The 18,806-nt window shown below is 37.2% G+C and overlaps 1 protein-coding gene across 2 annotated transcripts in view; it reads left to right on the top strand.

Annotated features, from left to right (window-relative positions):
* UNK (unk zinc finger) overlaps positions 1 to 18,806 on the top strand; it is an 874,631-nt gene that overhangs the window by 833,931 nt on the left and 21,894 nt on the right. For both annotated transcript variants that reach the window (XM_044084965.1, XM_044084967.1), the window contains one exon: positions 6,451 to 6,708. In XM_044084965.1, coding sequence (XP_043940900.1) covers positions 6,451 to 6,708 — 258 coding nt within the window. The remainder of the gene's footprint in view (positions 1 to 6,450; positions 6,709 to 18,806) is intronic.

Here is an 18,806-nt window from a genome sequence, read left to right as displayed (position 1 = left end):
ATTGAACAGAAGAGGCTCTGCTTTGCCAGATTTGATTGTCTCGTGTGCCGGCATATGAGCTAATCAAAAATCGCAAAGTGGAGCCATTTCTACTCAACGCGGAATAGTATGTCGGTATACGAACCAATCAAAAATGCTGGTTGCTTGGGAGTGCCAGTTGCTTGAGAAATGGATAATGACTTTGCTGCATTTGTTTTTCTTTTTATTTATAAGTTATCAAAAAACTTCTTCACTTAAATTATAACTCTTCTTCACTTGCCATCCCTGGTAACATGTTTTATATTTCTTTTTAAAATACATCCAGCATTCTGACCAATCATTGTAAAATTGCCTCCTACCTATAAGATCTTCCCGTAACTCTATTCTACCTCATGCAACCTTTTTAGGCCTTTCCCTATCCTAATACCACTTGTATTATCTCTTAACTCTATCCAGGTAGCTTAATAATGAGACAACCCTGTTTCTATTGCACCTTCATCTTTTGTTATATATTTCCTCTGCTATAGCTTCATGTATTGTTCTTCCACAAACTTAATTTACCTCATTTCATAATTTCCATAATGTTTCTAACATTTCGTTTCTTTTTATTTCTCAAGTCACAATCGAAGTCTCCCACTGTTATAATATCCATGTTAATATAGATATAATTCAAAATTAAGTTAAACATATTTTCTGTCTGTTAGTCATGGATGCATATAATTGTATTATTCTGTATACCTTATCTGTCCAGCCTACATCAATAACTGTTATCCTACCCATTAAAACTAAGGTTATATCAAGAACCTTAACTATCTTTTTGGTAACTATTCTTGTTCCTGAACATAGCTCTTGTCTTAAATTCCAAAATATCTTATTTCCCCACAAAATATCAGCTTGCAGTCTTTCTTCCTTCGTTAGAAATCTCCTGTATTCTAATATAATAATGTCACTATCAAACCTTTTACACCATTCTATAATCTCCGGTTTTCTAATGATACTTTTAAAACTATTAACATTTAACTCTAGTATCCTAAAATTGACACTGTTTTTATTCCAAAAAATCCTATGTAGAATGAAGAAATAAAATCTTCACCCTTTTCCTTTCTTTTTTTATTTAATATTTAATCCAATGATTTTTTTTCTTTTTCCTTACCCTTTTACCAGTCTAATTTTTTTATTGATTTCTGACCCTTCTTCGTATTTAACTCTTGTTCTTCATGAAATGAACTTCTAACCTTATTTTTATTTTCAACTATTTTAACAACATCCTCTTCCACGTTTCCTTGCTCCTATTATTCATAAGTTGCAACTTCCATAATCTCGAGTTTGTTCTTGCTTTTGTGAAATAACATTTCCATTTAAATCTTCCTCCCCTTCCTTAAAATCCATCCATCTGTCCAGACTTATTATGTTTTAGCATTTTAACTCACATTTTTTGCATCATATCCTATTACTCCACATAAAAAACATTTTCTTTTGTACAATCAACAATCAAATTATCTGTTTTTCCAAAACAGAAATAGGTTTTAGGTTGATTCCAATATTTCACAACACCTTTTTGTCCTTCTACATTTGTAATGTTCAGAATATGGATCATTTTGTTCATTCTCCATTTTTAAAATAACATTACAATTCCATCTCCCAGTCCATAAACCTCTGTTATCAAACACTTCAGAAATGTTTAGCACTACCTTGCATATGTTACTTAAATGTCTGTAAAGTCAATTTTTCAATTTAATTCATAAATTGTACATGGATTTTCTTTCTTAATTTCTCTAGAAAAAGTTTTTATCACATAAGGATTCCAGATTTTTTTTAGTTTCAAATGCCCCCCCCCCAAATTTTTTTTTCTATTGCCTGTCTATTTACAAAAGTAAAGTCACAAAAAGTTTCTTTGCTAATATGAATAAAAGTTCTTACCTCTGTTTTTGAAATGCAGAAATAATGTTGCACAATGTCATACCTCTTCATCCTCCTTCTTTACTGAAAATCCTTATTGTTTAATTTCTTCATTTCATTTGTTTCTTTACTAGCTGTTCCTCTTTTCATAGGTTCATAGGTTCATAGGTTGGTACTAGGCTATCGGCCCAAGGGTCTATGTAAGCCTAGCCAACAAGGTTCCTTGGCTTATGCCACCCAAGAAAGTTATTTTCCTGTGCCACTGTCGAGCAGAGACACAGAAGTGATCCCGGGGGTGTATTTCCTATTTCCCATCCACTCATCAAGATTTTTCTTGAAAAGTGCTAATGAAGAACTTTGCTTGACATAGATGGGTAGCCTGTTCCAGAGTATGGGTAGTCTCTGGGACAGGAATCTATCCCTCCAGCATGTCCTGTTTATTGTGGTGACAAGGTTTAAGTCCCTAGAGCGTGTATCTCGGAGGGATTGGGATTTCCTTAGGTGTAGCATGGCCAACAGCTCTGGGTTTGACATAGCTTTATATGTTAAGCAGAGATTAACTCTGAGTAGGCAATATGCTATGGAGTAAAGCTGGAGTTTTTTGAGGCAGTCAGTGTAGGGCATTTGTTTGAGGACAGTAATCCTCTTTATGAGGTACTTCTGTGGCCTTTCCAGCTGCTGCAGATATCTTGTGAGGTACATTCCAAAAGGGGCGTTGTACTCTATAATAGGTCTAATGAGTGTCCAGTAGAGGGGAACAATGACCTCTTTTTTCCAGGCTAAGAACCCTTTTATGATGAGGTGTGCCATGTAGAAGGACTTCCTGACTACTGTGGTGATGTGACTATCAAAGGAGAGACTACTGTCCACCTGGGTCCCAAGGTCTCTTATCACACACACATTCTCTTTCACCATCTCAGCATATGTTTTCGTTCTTTTTCCTGATGTACAGACTTTGTCTTCATTGTGAATTTTGTCTATTATATCCCCGAACACCACATTCTTTCCAGTCTCCATTTCACTTTTGCTTATTAACTCTTGTAAAATAAAATCCTGCAGTTCTCCTGACTAGAGAGTTATAACCATTACTTCATTATAGTCCACACTATTGTCATCGAACAGTTCCTGCTGAAACATGGTTTCTGATTCTTGAGACGACACGATTACCTTCCCTTACTACTACTTCTCCACTTGCGACCACATCATTAGCAACAAATTAGGATGTTCAGCCACCTAGCCCTTGACACCATTTACCTCCGAATCTTTACCAACTCACTGTGAAGTCTTGATTGACTTCATCATTGTAACATTTACTTCTTTCTCCTCTCCTGTTGACTCACTAACCAATGAATTCTCTCCGACGTCTGAATGTAAAACATCTGCTGATGTGGACATAGCTACAAGCCGCCTTCTTCTGCATGCTGCCTGCATACCCAGAATTTAAGAAGGAAGCATAACACTCACAATTGTCCCACTCTCCAATAAATGGATGAGTAGGGGAACTTCCCTGATGCCAAATTTCCTGCAGCAGAAGTAGAAATGCCACACTGGAGGATATGAATGTCACACCAAACACCATCATATGGGGTGACTTCAACTACCCCAACATAGACTGGGCCCACTATTCTAGCCCTAACACCCTAGCCCAAAGATTCCTGGAATTCATTAACTCAAATGCTATGGAGCAACTGGTCACTTCTCCTATAAGGAGAGATAATATACTTGACCTGATTATCACAAACATGGGGTCCAAATGCTCCGCACCGGATATAAACCCCTCACTAGTAAGATCTGACCATAAACTGATCACGTTGGATGTACATATCCCACCCCCACCCCAGAACAAAAGACTACAGTGAAAAATTTTTCAAAAGCTGACTTTACACTCCTTAAGTCAGAAATGATATCCTTTAAGCCTACTGGGTTAATGGAAACCACATCCCAAAATGCTGAATCCTACACAACAGCCTTCTACGGACATCTCCAAGAATGCATGGATCAAGCAATCCCAACTAAAACCAAGACCCTCTCCACCAAGGAAAACGCCGGTTTGGTGGACCCGCTATAAACAAACTGTACAACAAAAGAAGGAAGCTACTGCAGGACAAAGCCAAATCCCACAAGGAAAGGCTTCCCTGATCAGCACAAGTAAAAACTACGTTCTCTCATAAAACATCTAAAGCCAACTTTGAGAGAAAGATTGCCAAGGATACCAAAGACAATCACAAGGCCTTCTTCAATTATGTCAGAACCTTGGGAGGAAATTCTCAGATATGCTCTGAGTTGGTACACAACGACAAAAATTCACTGACCCTACCGACATTGCCAATATTCTGGCAGATAGGTTCAGTGCAAATTTCTCCCTCCCTCACCCCTAAAGATGTAGTAATTATCCCTGCTGAATGTAACCTACCTGTCATCTCAGACATACAGGTGAAATCAGCATTCAACAAAGCAAAAACACAGCATCTATGGGACCCGATGGTATCCCGGTTGCGTGTTACGTGAACTTCAAGATGAACTAAACCCGCACCTAAAACGCTATTCAATCTTAGCCTCACTACAGGATATGTACCTGAACACTGGCGCACAGCAACAGTGGTCCCACTCCACAAAGGGGGAAATTCTACTGACCCTGGTAACTACCGCCCCATAAGTCTGACCAGCCTGGTCTGCAAGGCTATGGAAAGAATCATCATGGAACTCATAAATGGCGATATTGGAGATCTGCAGACCCTTGATCCCACCCAGTTCGGTTTTGTAAAGGCAGATCCTGCCTCTTAAACCTGGTTGACTTCTTGAGACAGTCACTAGTGCCATCGACGAGGGCAAGGCTGTCCACCTGCCTACTTGGACTTGGCTAAAGCCTTTGACACGATACCACACTCTGGCATCATAGACAAGCTCAGCAGCCTAAATGTAAATCCATATGTCACAAGATGGGTAGCAAACTGGCTAAAAACAGAACCCATAAGGTCAAAATTGCTGGAGCCATGTCAGACTCAAAACCAGTCACGAGTGGTGTCCCACAGGGCTCAGTCTTGGGACCACTCTTATTCGGCATTTACTTCTCGGATGTGAAAGCAAATATGGGAGGATTATGGCTGACAAAGTTTGCAGATGACTGCAAACTGGGTGCCATAGTTGATTCACCTGCTGACACACACATCCTACAGAAAGGTCTCACTGAAACGGACAACTGGTGCCGGAATCATGGCCTCAAACTTAACGCCAAAAAATGTATAGTCATACCCTTTGGGAAAAACAAAGTACCCACAAATTATCACATAGACAATAACCCACTGAGTACGGAAGAAGTAATCAGAGACCTGGGGACTCAAGTCGATAGTGACCTCTCCTTTGACAACCGTGTTGCCAAAGTGGTCAGAAAGACATTCTACCTTGCCCATCTCATCATGAAGGGATTCTCATCCAGATCAAAGGAGGTCATTGTACCTCTATATTCCTCACTTGTCAGGCCCATGATTGAATATAATGCTCCATTTGGGATGTATCTCACCCGGCACATGCAACAACTGGAAAGACCCCAGAAGTACCTCACCAAGAGGATCATGGGTCTCAAACATGTGCCTTATCCAGCTAGATTAAAGAAACTCCAGCTCTATTCAGTAGCATACCGCCTGCTCAGAGGTGATTTGTGCCTAACATATAGGGCCATGTCCAACCAAGAACTGATGGACATGCTCCATCTCAAAAATCCAGATCCACCAGAACCACGCGAGCTAAAGATTTCAACCTCTGCACAAATATGAATAAAACATGCTGGAGGGATAGATTCATAACACAGAGGTTACCCGTACTCTGGAACAAAATCCCAGTTCATGTGAGACAGAGCCCTTCATTGGCACTGTTCAAGAAAAATCTCGATGCATGGATGGGAGATCGTAAGTTTACCCCGGGAGTCACCTCAGTGTCACTACTAGACAGAGGTATAGTTTACTAAATAATGGGGTCCCACATGTGTCACTACTAGAGAGGCTCAACTATATAATACGGGGTGGCGTAAGCCACATCATTGTTGGCTAGGCTTGTAAATGCCCCAGGGCAGATAGCCTAGTACACTACTATGAAACTATGAAACCTCTGGTTTCCCCTGAAAAGAGGCACTAGCCTAGTGGGACTAACGCAGTCAACAAAAGATAAATTATAAAATAAATAAAAATTGTTAACTGGAATTGAGCACTAATTTTAGTGGACCATTTTCAAGCTCAGCCAGAATAACAAGGAAATAAAAAGGACAATAAAAGATAAAAGAAAAACATACAGCCACAAAGGAAAAAGAATGTGCAAACCATAATGTGCAATGCATAATGGTGCAAACCATAATATTAAGTACAGATTGGTAGGCAAATAAAATAAAAGAGAAAATCTGTAGGTGTCCAAAGCAGAGGAATGTGCTGACAGTAAAACTGTACATATTACATGTATGTGTGCACTGAAGATTTCTTTTTGATAAGGTCGAATTATATGGTCCTCTTTTCTGTAGAGCCTCTGCAAGATGTTTCTTCTATTGCACTGAAAATGTATCTGTATTTTTTCTTGGTGTTTCAGGCATGCAACAACTGGAAGAAGGAGGTGGAAGAGGCTAATGAGCGAATAGCTTCAACTTCAATGGAGTGCAAGCTTACTCGTGACCAGAGGGACAGTATGGAGCAGAAGGTGAAGAAATTACAGGAAGAATTAGAAGAACTTCATACAGGTCTGGAGCCACAACTGCTGAGTTCTTTCCCTGATTTGGAAGGACTCTCCTTGTCCACATTGTATACCATACAGAAACAACTGCGTACTAGTCTAGAACGGGTAGACAAGGTAAGCATTCAGAGTAAAGGCAATCGTCTAAAGTGGATCAGTAAACATTCACCATAATTTAGAGAGGTAATTCCAAATCAGTAAGAAGTTTCTGTTGTAGTGAATGTTTAAAAATGCTTTGAATGTTTATTTATTCTTTTAACTGTATATATTCATGATTAAGAAGCCTTGTTTGTGTCACAAGTTTACATATCTTTTTGCCCTAAGTAATTGCATGTGACAGTAAAACAGAAGCAGTAGTAAATCCAGACGTGTCAAGTTAGTGAAAAGTATGTATGGTTGTCAGAATGGAGTGATTAGAACAGTGAATACCTCAGCTACCTAGAACATTGCTAAGTTGCAGTAAGGTACACGACTAAAGGTTGAATATCAGGTCTACAAACTTCACATAGCTGACTACAGTATAAACATTATCAGCGTTATAGTTTGAAATTATTAGAAGTAAATTAAATATATAACTGACATAGTGTTGGAAAATTTTGTTGGAGGGGGTAATGTTCCTGCACCACTACTGTTGGGGTTGGGCCCCCATACCCTTGAAAACTAAGTATACTATTCCTGAGACTATATTGCTTGTAATATCGAGGAAACAGTTTTCCCGTAAAACAAATTATTCCGTTTACCCTGTCAATAGTATGACCTAGATGTTAGGGTATTATCTTTAGGGTGTGCCTGTATGGGGGCTTACAGCTCTATGTCAGGGTTGCTGCAAAGGGGCACAACCCCTGCAGAAAAAGAGCTTACATATTTTATTTAAATATTCTGCAAATTAAAATGTGTTTTGATGCCTTGTATGATTTATGTTCAGTAAGTCTAGTTCAGTTACAGCTTTATGTTTTGTTTCATTTGTCCCCTAGGGGCTACTACAGTTATTTATGTTTGTACTGACCTTTACAGTACATTCTATCATGTGCTTCAATGTAAAAAAAATAAATCTGTCAGTTATTCATTTGGAACTAATACCCCTGCAAAAGGTAGTTTTACTTTATTTCTAATTGAGAAGTCATAGGTATTTTGACTACTTCCTGTGATTAAGTTAAACTGGGGTAGAAGTAAAAGAACATAAACTGAAATTTTTGTCACTAGTAGAATCATAGGTATTTACCAGGCTTGCATTCCAAGGGAACATTTAGGAGACTAGCCTAAATTCCCAGTTGCCCCCAAGCACTATCTGGTTAAGTGACTTGCACAAGGTCATACTTTAAGAGGGCTGAGGGAATTAAACCCATCTACCTCAGGAACTACAGTTCACAGCCTTAATCATCTATACCATTTAATGTCTCTCTAGCTTTTCTTTAGTTTTATTAAGTTGAATGAATTTTTTAAAATGTTTATATATATTTCAACAAATAAAGAATACAAAGTGGTATGAGCAGACTGGGTTCCCAAGCAACTAGTATTTGCAGAAAAATATAAGAAACACCAGACCACAGCATATAGTAGCAAATACAGCTCCAAAGTTTAATCCACAGTACAAAAATGGTGAGCGCTTTCGTAGCCAGCGCTGCTACATCATTGAGTTATCTGCTGTGGTCTGGTGTTTCCTATATTTTTCTGCAAGTTTATATATATATTTATATTTTATTTAGTAACTATTTTGTTGTGTGCTGTCTTTCACATTTTGGAATGTTTAATCATTTGACTATCCTGTATTATACTTTCAATCATGTACCCTGCTGTCAGATAGCTTTTCTTTATTTTAATTAAGTTGAATGAATTTTTTCAAATGTCTATATATATTTATATTTTATTTTTTATTTAGTAATTATTTTATTGTGTGCTGTCTTTCACATTTTGGAATGTTTAATCATTTGACTATCCTGTATTATACTTTCAATCATGTACCCTGCTGTCAGATAGCTTTTCTTTATTTTTATTAAGTTGAATGAATTTTTTCAAATGTTTATATATATTTATATTTTATTTTTTATTTAGTAATTATTTTCTTGTGTGCTGTCTTTCACATTTTGGAATGTTTAATCATTTGACTATCCTGTATTATACTTTCAATCATGTACCCTGCTGTCAGATAGCTTTTCTTTAGTTTTATTAAGCTGAATGAATTTTTTCAAATGTTTATATATATTTATATTTTATTTTTTATTTAGTAATTATTTTGTTGTGTGCTGTCTTTCACATTTTGGAATGTTTAATCATTTGATTATCCTGTATTATACTTTCAGTCATGTACCCTGCTGTCAGATACCTTGTTTTGTTTTTCATAGGGTTGGCTTTCAGTCATGCCCTTCAGGCATCTATGCAGAATTTAGAAATATTTCTGTGAAGATGCTTTAGTTTAGTAGGTGATCATTAGCTTTGCAGAATAGTTGTAAGCTAATGGAGCTCGACAGACAGGTAGTTAACAAAGAGTGAAAATAAAGTTGAACCCAAAGCCATGCCTGAGGTTCTGTAAAACAGAGAGTAGCCAGGGTACTCTAAATATTAGCCTTAGCATGTGAGCTAGCTAACTGCTGAGTCATGCAGAATAAGAATGGCCTCTCTAAGAAGACAATTGCCTGTATTTATAGAAATGTATGGCAACAGCCTAGTCTGATGGTGGTAATAGTGCTGTGTTCCTGCCTAAAAGTGTGTTGACTTTTACTCAGAGTATACTCTAACGAGGTATGTTTGTTAGGATGTTGGAGCATTATCAGGTATCTTAGTCTATCCACAAAATTAAGAGGTTGGCCTGAAGTGACAGGAAAGGGACACTTAACCAGAGTTAACACCTGTTCCCACTGGCATTGTCTGTCTTTCAGGCCACGTGGCTATGTCCTACCCTGCATGGAGAAGTTATGGGGATGGGCTAGCTGTCAATTAGCTACAGTAAATCAGCCTTAAAGCTGTCATCATCATAGTTTCCTAAAAGGGAAGGGTGCTTTCTTGCAAACAGAATACATCTCCTTTATGAAAATTGAAATAAGCTTAGAGGGTTTTTTTTTTTGCTTTTTTTTCCCACTACCACTGACATTTGCCAGTCTGTAGCAAGTCATTTATCTGCACCCCAACAAAGGGAAGGAGAAAGTGAGATTGTGTCATACCCTAGAGACAGGTGGGCCTTCCTAACGACAGTGTGTCCTTAACAGCCTTTCATATGGTAAGGTTGCCAGCCTTCTTAGAAAGGTGTGATTCAGGAGGTGGGCATTATATTTCTGGCCGAGGGCACAGGAAGGTAATTTTGTTAATTATGCCAAGGGTTGGGAATGTCCTTGGCCGAGGTGGGTGGGAATTTTAATTGTGCAAGTAGTAGGAAAAGCCTTAACTGAGGTAGAGTTGACAGAGTGTCATGATCATCACCACTTGTGCCTTTTAGTTCAAGGTTTCCTGCTACTGAACAGTCAGCAGCTTGCTAGCAACTGCAAAACACTCTCTAGTGTCCAATAGGGAGTGCTACGCTGCATGCAGAAACCCATAACCCTCTACCTGGGATGGGTGAGCTAACATATTTATATTGATAAGGCAGTCCCTATCTGTGTAACAAATGTAATGAGATAATTAAAAACAACCCCCTGTGGTGGACTACTTGTATAAATAAACTACATAATAAGGGAAAGATATTACTTATCGCTTGTAAGTGGTCTCATGTTGCCTAACTTGAGTATACTTATTCAAACTACTAAAGAGCTTAAAGGTACCATTAGAACGCTCAAAGTTGAATATGAACTTATAATAGCCACTGAAACCAAAAAATAAGTACAGTTCTTTCTGTAACTATATTATCTAGTTAAGAACCAACACCCAGCAATGTATAGAGCTATTCAGCAGTAATACTGCCCACTCTGAATCAAAAGAAAAATAGACAAATTCCCAGCTGGCACATTTAATGCAGATTATACTGCACGCACATCTACAACTATTCCACAGGTTCCCCAATTCAAGCCACGGGATGTCGTTCATAGGTTCAGAGATGTTTACTAGGCCAACAACCACAAGGACCTTTTTAAGCCTAGGCATGCATCACAAATCTCTGACAAGGTCTGATACTATTGATAAGTGGAAGTAGGGGCTTGGGAGTTGAAACATTTACAAGCAGGGGCCTGGGAGATGAACCATTTACAGGCTGCTAGTGTCCATTATAAACATAGGTGCCAAACCATGGATGAATTTCCTCTCCCCCATCCAGTTGTCCAAGTTACACTTGAATTGGTTTAAGGAGGAACTCTGCTTCACATGGATGGGAAGCCTGTTCCAGAGAAGGGCTAGTCTCTGGGATACATACCTGTTCCTCCAGGTTCCTGTTTATATCACAGGCAATGTTTAAGTCTTTAGAACTGGTAATTCTGATGTGGTTTCTTTTGTGGATATGCAGGAGGTCCATCAGAGTGGGGTTGACAATGCCTTGTATGCCAGGCATAGATCTCCACTCAGCAGCGTGTAGGAGACAGAATACAGGGATAGGGCCTTGAGATGGTCTGCACAGGACATGTTACTTATGCCCTGTATTCTTTTAGTGAGAAACTTCTGTGTACATTCTAGTTGTTGGATATGTCTGATTACGTACATACCAGAGGGAGCATTGTACTAAGTGACAGGTCTGATGAATGCCGAGTACAGTGGGACAATTTCTTCCTTTGACCTAGGTGACAATACCTTTGTTTATAAGTTGCACAACATAGAATGATTTCCTCACTACTGTAGACACATGATGGTCAAAGGTCTAGATTACTGTCTGTGTATGCCCCCCAGGTCCCTGCCTCCTGGGCCAACTCTTAGGGGTGTTTTGTGAATATGATAGTTACCAGGGATGGATGACTTCCCAAAGGATACTATTATGCATTTATTGTTTAGTTTTAGTCCATGGCTGTGACACCAGTTGTTTGTCTGTCCCAGCCCTTCCTGTAGAACATTTTTTGTCAGTGGGAGATTCAGTGACAACTCTAATTTGCAATCCTCCTTTAAACATTCTCAAAACCTAAGATCACCTCATCCTTAAGCCCTGAAAACATACCAGGTTGACTTGTTATCTGTACCAGATATAGCTTATCTAAACCCCAGATTAATCTCATTAATATAAGCTCTCCACTGGTTACATTCTTGAATCCTGGGAAATAGCCATTGTAATGTGATTACTTAAGGGTAGCCCAATCATGGGGACTTCCAATCTGGCTCCACACTGAACAGCTTAATTTCACTTCTCCCAGTATGAAAAGAGAAACTCAGAAGAGAGAGCCAGTGAATTTGTCTTTTTGGGTAAATTTCAGTTACTGGCTCATAAGTCCACTTCCTGGATGCCAGCAAAGAAGAATTGTAGATAACCAGAAGGAAAATCAACCAAAAAAGGTGAGGAGAAAACACTGACTGGGAAGAATCTTGTAGCTGTTCAGCAAAAAGCAGTTCAAGCTCCAGCTTTGGTGAAAGACATGACTTTCAGTAATATAGAAGAAAATGTAAGTCAAATGCTCATAGCTGATTCAAATAAATGAAACACTGAAGGAGTATATCAACTTAAATAACAAAAGGTTGGAAAAAATGGAAAAAGATTTAAGGAAATATTCAGCTGAGCTGAAAAAACTGAAAAAATCAGAAGTTGAAATGAAGAAAAAGTTGCTGAGTATGAGACTGCTGAAGGGATGTTTCAAAAATGGTAGAATTAGAGAACAGAGCATGTAGGAAATATCTGAGATTTTCTGCTGTAACAGAGAAACTGGAAGGAACAGACTATTAATTTTAGGAAAGCAGAAATATGGAACTGGACTGGTGTTCCTCAGCAGGAGTTGTTAATTGAAAGAGCACATTGTGTGTATGCTCCAATCCTGTCCATGAGAAAACAGTTAAGACCTCTAATAGTAAAGTTGCAATCTTAACAGCACAATGAGTTGATTCTGACAAAAATGTGGCAGAAAGACAAAGTATTAAAAGTTGGAAATAATAGAATGTTTGTGGAAATGATTACCCCTCTTCTGCCTTGTTTACAGTGAGTACATTTATTCTACCAACCAGGGAATGTGGAGAGGCAGGTGTGTGATTTAATCTGATATATCCAGCTGTCTTCAGAATATTTTTTTCCTGGAGGATCACAGTCATTTTTTTGATGTAGAACACACTAAGGAGGAAATACAAAAGTTTATTCAACAAAAAGTGAGCTATCATATAGGGGACTCTGCTTCTTGCTCTTCTAATAATAAAGCTCAAAAATATTTTGCCATTGAAACCTTTCCAATGTTCCAAAGGAAAATTCTTGAAAGACAGAGAATACAAGGACTAAGTTGAAAATGAAATGAACCAGAGACTGGAGTTAGGAGATGGAGATCAACAGAATGAAACCAGCAACTCAGAAATTAATGAATAAATGTGGGAATACAAAACATCATTCATATTTGCAAAATATGAATTAACAAGAAAACATGGAAATATAGGACTTTTTGCCTTTGTAAAACTTGTAGGGGACGCCAAAGCATATGCCTACTTCATGTCATTATTTTTTCGTAGAACATTAAGGAGAGGGCAAGAGAAGGCAAAGAGGTAACTGTAAGGAAAACAATTTTTGTTGATACTATTTTTATAAAACATGGCGTATACTAAATTTTATATAGTAAAGCATATTCAGTTTGTGTTATAGGGATACTAAAATAAACAGGTGCCCTTTTTCTTCTTTCTGTCTTTCTTTCTTTCTTCTTGTTTAGTTTTATGAAATGTAGGCACTGCAGTATAAAAAAAGAAAGCCAGGGAAAAAAAGCATGTTTAAGGTAATAGGCTGTAATCTTGGGTTGTTGAGGTGATAGACAGGATGTGAAAGTGTACAGATCATAATATAAGTAAAATGTATATATGTTGTCTTAGTTTTACACAAGGGAATGAGTGAAATAAGGCCTTTTGCTTCATCTAACAAGTTTTAAGTTGAAGTAAGTAAATAAGAGAACACCAAATATAGTAAAAAGCTTTCCTTTAGCAAATAAATATTCATGGTGCTACCTGAGAAGCTTGTAGCTGAAGGCAACTGTGTATCTGGTTCTCATGTATCTATGGAGACAAGTTGATATGAGGGCAATAAAAACAGTATACCTTTTTTCTTTCAGTGGCTAAAAGGTAATGTTTTCTAAAAGTATTCAAGTTGTTTTCTACCTCTGGGAGAGGAATAAATGTTAGACAAAAATAGACAGCACTTAGTGTAAGTAAAAGCACAGGCTGTACCATGGGTCTTAGTATGGTTAATCGTAATTATAGGTCCATTAAAGCCTGTGAATGTAGCTGTCAGTCTGGGATAATTGTTCCTATTAAGAGGGTAAAACTTAATTATTTGAAAATGTGCATAGTTCTATGTATTTGTATTAAGTTAATAGATTATGGGGGTATACTGAGGGAGTGTTTTTTTTTTTTTTCGTTTGCAGGTTTTTATTAAAAAAAGTCTTGTAAGATGTGGCATTGGATCAAATGGTTATGACAAGAAACAAGTGTATAAAAGATCAGCAAAATAAACATTAGTGTACGCATGTAACACAAAAGTTGAAACTAGGCATTTAAGAAAAGCTATTCTGCATAACAGGTGGGAATAATAATTTCTTATAACAACAACACTTTCCATATTATCTTTAAATGTGAGTGGTCTCACAGGTATTCACAGGTATATACAAAAAAGAGAGTAGTGAACTATATTAAATACAGGGTACAAATAACTATGCTACAGAAGACATATTTGGAAATAAGTGACGTGAATATGGTAAAGGATTTCAGGATGGTTATTCAGTGGAATATCTGGATATCTGGGACAAAGGAAAAGGGGGTATTTATAGTGATTGCTAGAGGATAGTGATAGAAGAGGAAAAAAAGGATAATTGTAGATTTGTAGTACTAAGGGGATACTGACAAGGTAGGAGGATTACGATGGTGTATATTTATATTGCACCAAAAACTATTATGGAGATTAAGAAAATTCTGGGAGAAATAATCAGCTTTTGGCAGGGAATATTCTTTATAGGTGGGGACTGGAATTTGATTTGCAGTAGTGAGGATGTATCTGGGGGGTTAGAAATGAAAATATAATAAAAGAATAGATATATTTGAAGAAATGTATGAAAATATTTATTTATTTATTTATTTATTTATTTCAGTTTGATTACCGGGGAAGTCCACTGGGCCAAGAAGTGCCCATTTTCAGTGGAGGCCCGGGGAGAAAAGCTCCACAAGCAATACAATGAAACATGGTTACATAAAGTTAATGGTATAATACAAGAGTAAGATTCAAGCAGTCAGGAAATACATTTACATAAAATGTGCAAAAAGAGCAAGCATAATGAAGGCATATTTGGTATGGAAGATATGAATTCAGTAATAGGAGATGGGAAAAGGTACAAAAACTGGGCTAGGCTGGACAGAATTTATATTTTGTGGGAGCATATGCATTTAATTGAAAGTTTTGATACACATCCAATAAGTATTTCAAATCCACACACCAATAATAAAAATACCAGGTAATGAAATAAAAATGAGATGGGTCACTCACCTATCTGTTAAATAAAGAGGAATTTAAGGAATGGGTAGTAGAAATTATTCAGGAGTTATTAGGGAAGATACATTTTTCTTCAGAAGATATAGCTAGGGTGTGGGATAAAATGAAAGTGGAGTTTGAAAACGGGGTACAAATAAAAGAAAATGAGATATGGTTAAGAAGTAACAAGAATTATTTATAGGGAATAACAGAGGTTAATGTATTGCAGAATAATGAGAATCTCACAGAACAGTGCTAAAGAGCAAATAAGGGACTACCTGAATATATGCATTAGTTTAGGAAATTGATAACTCCAGAGCACAGAAGCTTTTAGCACATTGGCTCAGGCAACAGAAAGTTGAAAGCATTGTTGCCAAGCTTAGGGAACCCATAACAAGAAAAATAACCTGAGATGCCATAAGGGTGTGGAAACCTTGAAAACTTAAAATGGAAATATTTCTAGTATAATTAAATATGCCAAGGTTAGAGATAGATGAGGCTGATTTATTAAGTTATGATAGGAAGAGAAGAGATAAAAAATGGTGATGTATAACTAGTTTACAAGAAAGTCTCCAGGAATAGATGGTATTCCTGTGGAAATTTGGAAGGTTGGAAGCTAGTAGGGAAGAACATGATAGAGATCTGTAAGGTATTGTTTAACAGTATTTTATCAGGAAGAGAAGTATGAACATCGTGAAGGAAGGCTGTGGTGTTTGTAATACCTAAATATTGTCAAGACCTATCAGATCCAGCTTTCATATAGGTCTGTTTCCATTCTAAACCATGATTATAAAGTGATTGTCTAATATGGATAAATGAGTGGCAAGGTTGTTGCTAAAATTGATAGCTACGGATTATTGTGCCTTTGTGGAGAGGAAGCAAGTTGTGTCTGAACAGATAACACAGGGGTGCTATCTTTCCCTGTGTTTGTGTTATGAGCCATTGGCAAAAAAAATATATGTAGCTCAGAAATTCAGTGATATAATTGGCATGTTAATCGAGAAAAGTTGGTTTTATGTGCAGATGGTGTTGTTTTGTACCTGATAAAACCAGAAAACTACATTTCAGTATTGTGGAACATTCTTAGACCGTTTCATGTCAGGATAAAATGAATGAATATAAAACAAAGGCAATAGCTGTAAACTTTGTTCCCATACAACAGTTGCTTCAGCAATGCCCTTATTTATGGGAACATGATAAAGTGAAGTACTTAGGAATATGGGGTAAGACTGGTTCTGTTATGGCAGCTAAGGATATATGGGAAGAGTCTATACAAAAGATAAAAATTGAGAAACTGGAAGCTTTGTTTTATGGATATGGATAGCAAGATACAAGCAGTTAAAATGTTTTATTCCCTTTAGTTTTGTTCAGGTCAGACATGGTTTTATCAGCTAGAGGAGATTTAATAAACAGTTAAAGGATTTTTGTCTAGGAGGGGAAGAGAGCAAGAGTTAAGTGATATAAGCTGATCCTTCCAATAACACAAGGTGGTTTGGGATTACCTGATTTTAAGGTATATTTCAGAGCTACACCGTTAAGGCTCCTATATATAGCATAAGCAGAAATCTATAATTCAAAATGGAAAGAGATGATAACAAGATAGGGGTACCTCAAAAAATAAGGAGACTAAGAGTTTGGATGCATATCCTTAAGGAGAATAACAATAGCTATACAGAATATTAGCAGAAGTATTTCAATAACTAAGACAACACGGGAATGGAAAAAAGAGATTCTGATGATATGAGATGGCTGCAGTTAGGGGTACAGAGAATAGGCAAGAAGGTTGCTGGAATTTACTGGAAAAACTGACAAAGGAACTAACGTATTGGGAGCAAAGAATTAGAAAGGAAAAGGTAATAGAATAGGAAGAGGCCAAGAGTACATTTTGACTGCAGGCTAGAGATTGCCTTCCCCATCAAGGATTGATATCAGAGTATAGGCAAAGAGAAAGGAATAGGAAGATGCTAAGTGAAAGACCTGCTCTGGTAGAGTCTTAAGCTGAATGTAGAACAGAAGCTGACATTAAAAATGGGATAATTAATAAGGCATATAAAATATTGCATTATAACTATAGGAATCAATCAGAGGAGGTTAGAAAGGATTGGGAAGAGAGACTGGATAAATAATTCACAAAGAAACAATGGGAGGATATATATATATATATATATCTACATATAAAATATAGGAATCAATCAGATATATATATATATATATATATATATATATATATATATATATATATATATATATATATATATATATATATATAGCTCCCAAATATGCAACATGTTTAGAAGATTTAGCACTTTTGCTTGGAAGTGTTTGCGTAGGTGTTTTATATCCCAAGAGGACTCCAAAGAGTTTTTCCTTAGGTAGGTTGCAAATATTAGAGTTGTAATGGAGAAGAAAGAGATAATTGGGCACATTTTTGAAGAGTGTAATGAGTTGGCAGACTTAAAAATTCCTTGCAAGCTACCCTTCCTGGGTGAGCAAATCGGTATAACTGATTAAATTATTTTTCTGAGCAGTGATACAGGATCTGTGCTTACACATAGTAAGGCCTTGCTGAGTTTAATTCTAGTGGCTGCCAAAAAAAAAACAGTTACTAGAAAATGTAAATTAAAGTCTGAACCAACTGTATTAGAAGTAGTGAATATAGCAGCAGAGATAAAAGAACTGGAAGAAAGATCTTTAGAAAAGGGTGGGAGCAAATTACATTGAAAAATGAAGTGTTGGAACAATAAATGCAGAATAATGTTTTGGAGGAGGAATGAGGTTTAAGGAAATGCAGGAAATGAAAGTTATGCAATGTTTGATTGACAATGACTGTATAGAGGATTATATGTGATGTATAATATTTGCAAGTTAAAATATGTCAGTGTGGTTTGTTTTCATTTATATAAATGTGTGATTGACTATGCCGTAAGTGATAATTCAGTAAAGATGTTTTTCTATTTAAATAAATAAAGGGTAGCCCAGTCATGTACCCTGCTAGATTCACTAGTCTCATATGTAAAGCTATAGAACATGTCTCAGACCTTATTAATTTGGACATTGAAAACCCTCATCAGTCTGGCTTTATCAAAGTAAGAGCCTGTTTCTTTAACTTCATTGATTCTATTTCAAAAAGTCACCAAAGCAGCAGATTAGTTATGTTGTACATGTAGCATATCTAGATCCATCCAAGGCCTTTGACACTATTTGCCATGCATCATTATTGGGCGGCACAGTGGTGCAGCGGTTAACGTTGTCACCTCACAGCAAGACGATGTTCTTCGTGTTTCACTGTTGCAGTCATTACATTTGGGTAATCTGCTTGCAGGTTGCCCTCAGTCGGGCTGATTAACAAAGTCTTGGGTCCTGCGTCGGTTGCTGTCCCTTCTTCCATGACGTCAGGTCGTCAGGGGTATAAAACATGCAGCCGACGCCATTACATCAGTCTTTCTTGCTGTGCAGTGCCCGAAGCAGAAGCAGTTCGCAAGTGCCGGTCGGCCAACTCCTGAAATTTTCGTTTTCGAGTTTCAGAACCGAAGTCTTCAACTTAAAGCTAAGTACCCCATTGGGGAAACTTTTTCTTGCTCCTTACCGATGTCAGTAAAAGTTAATAATTGCATTAGTTGTGGAAAGCAAATACCTCATAAAGATTTTCATTTGTACTGTATTCCTTGCCTAG

Source organism: Protopterus annectens, chromosome 10.part0 (assembly GCF_019279795.1).
Source record: "Protopterus annectens isolate FY-2018-M chromosome 10.part0, PAN1.0, whole genome shotgun sequence".
In the NCBI taxonomy this organism is placed as follows: domain Eukaryota; kingdom Metazoa; phylum Chordata; order Ceratodontiformes; family Protopteridae; genus Protopterus; species Protopterus annectens.
Note: the sequence above shows the minus strand (reverse complement) of the source record. Positions and strands in the feature narration are given on the sequence as shown.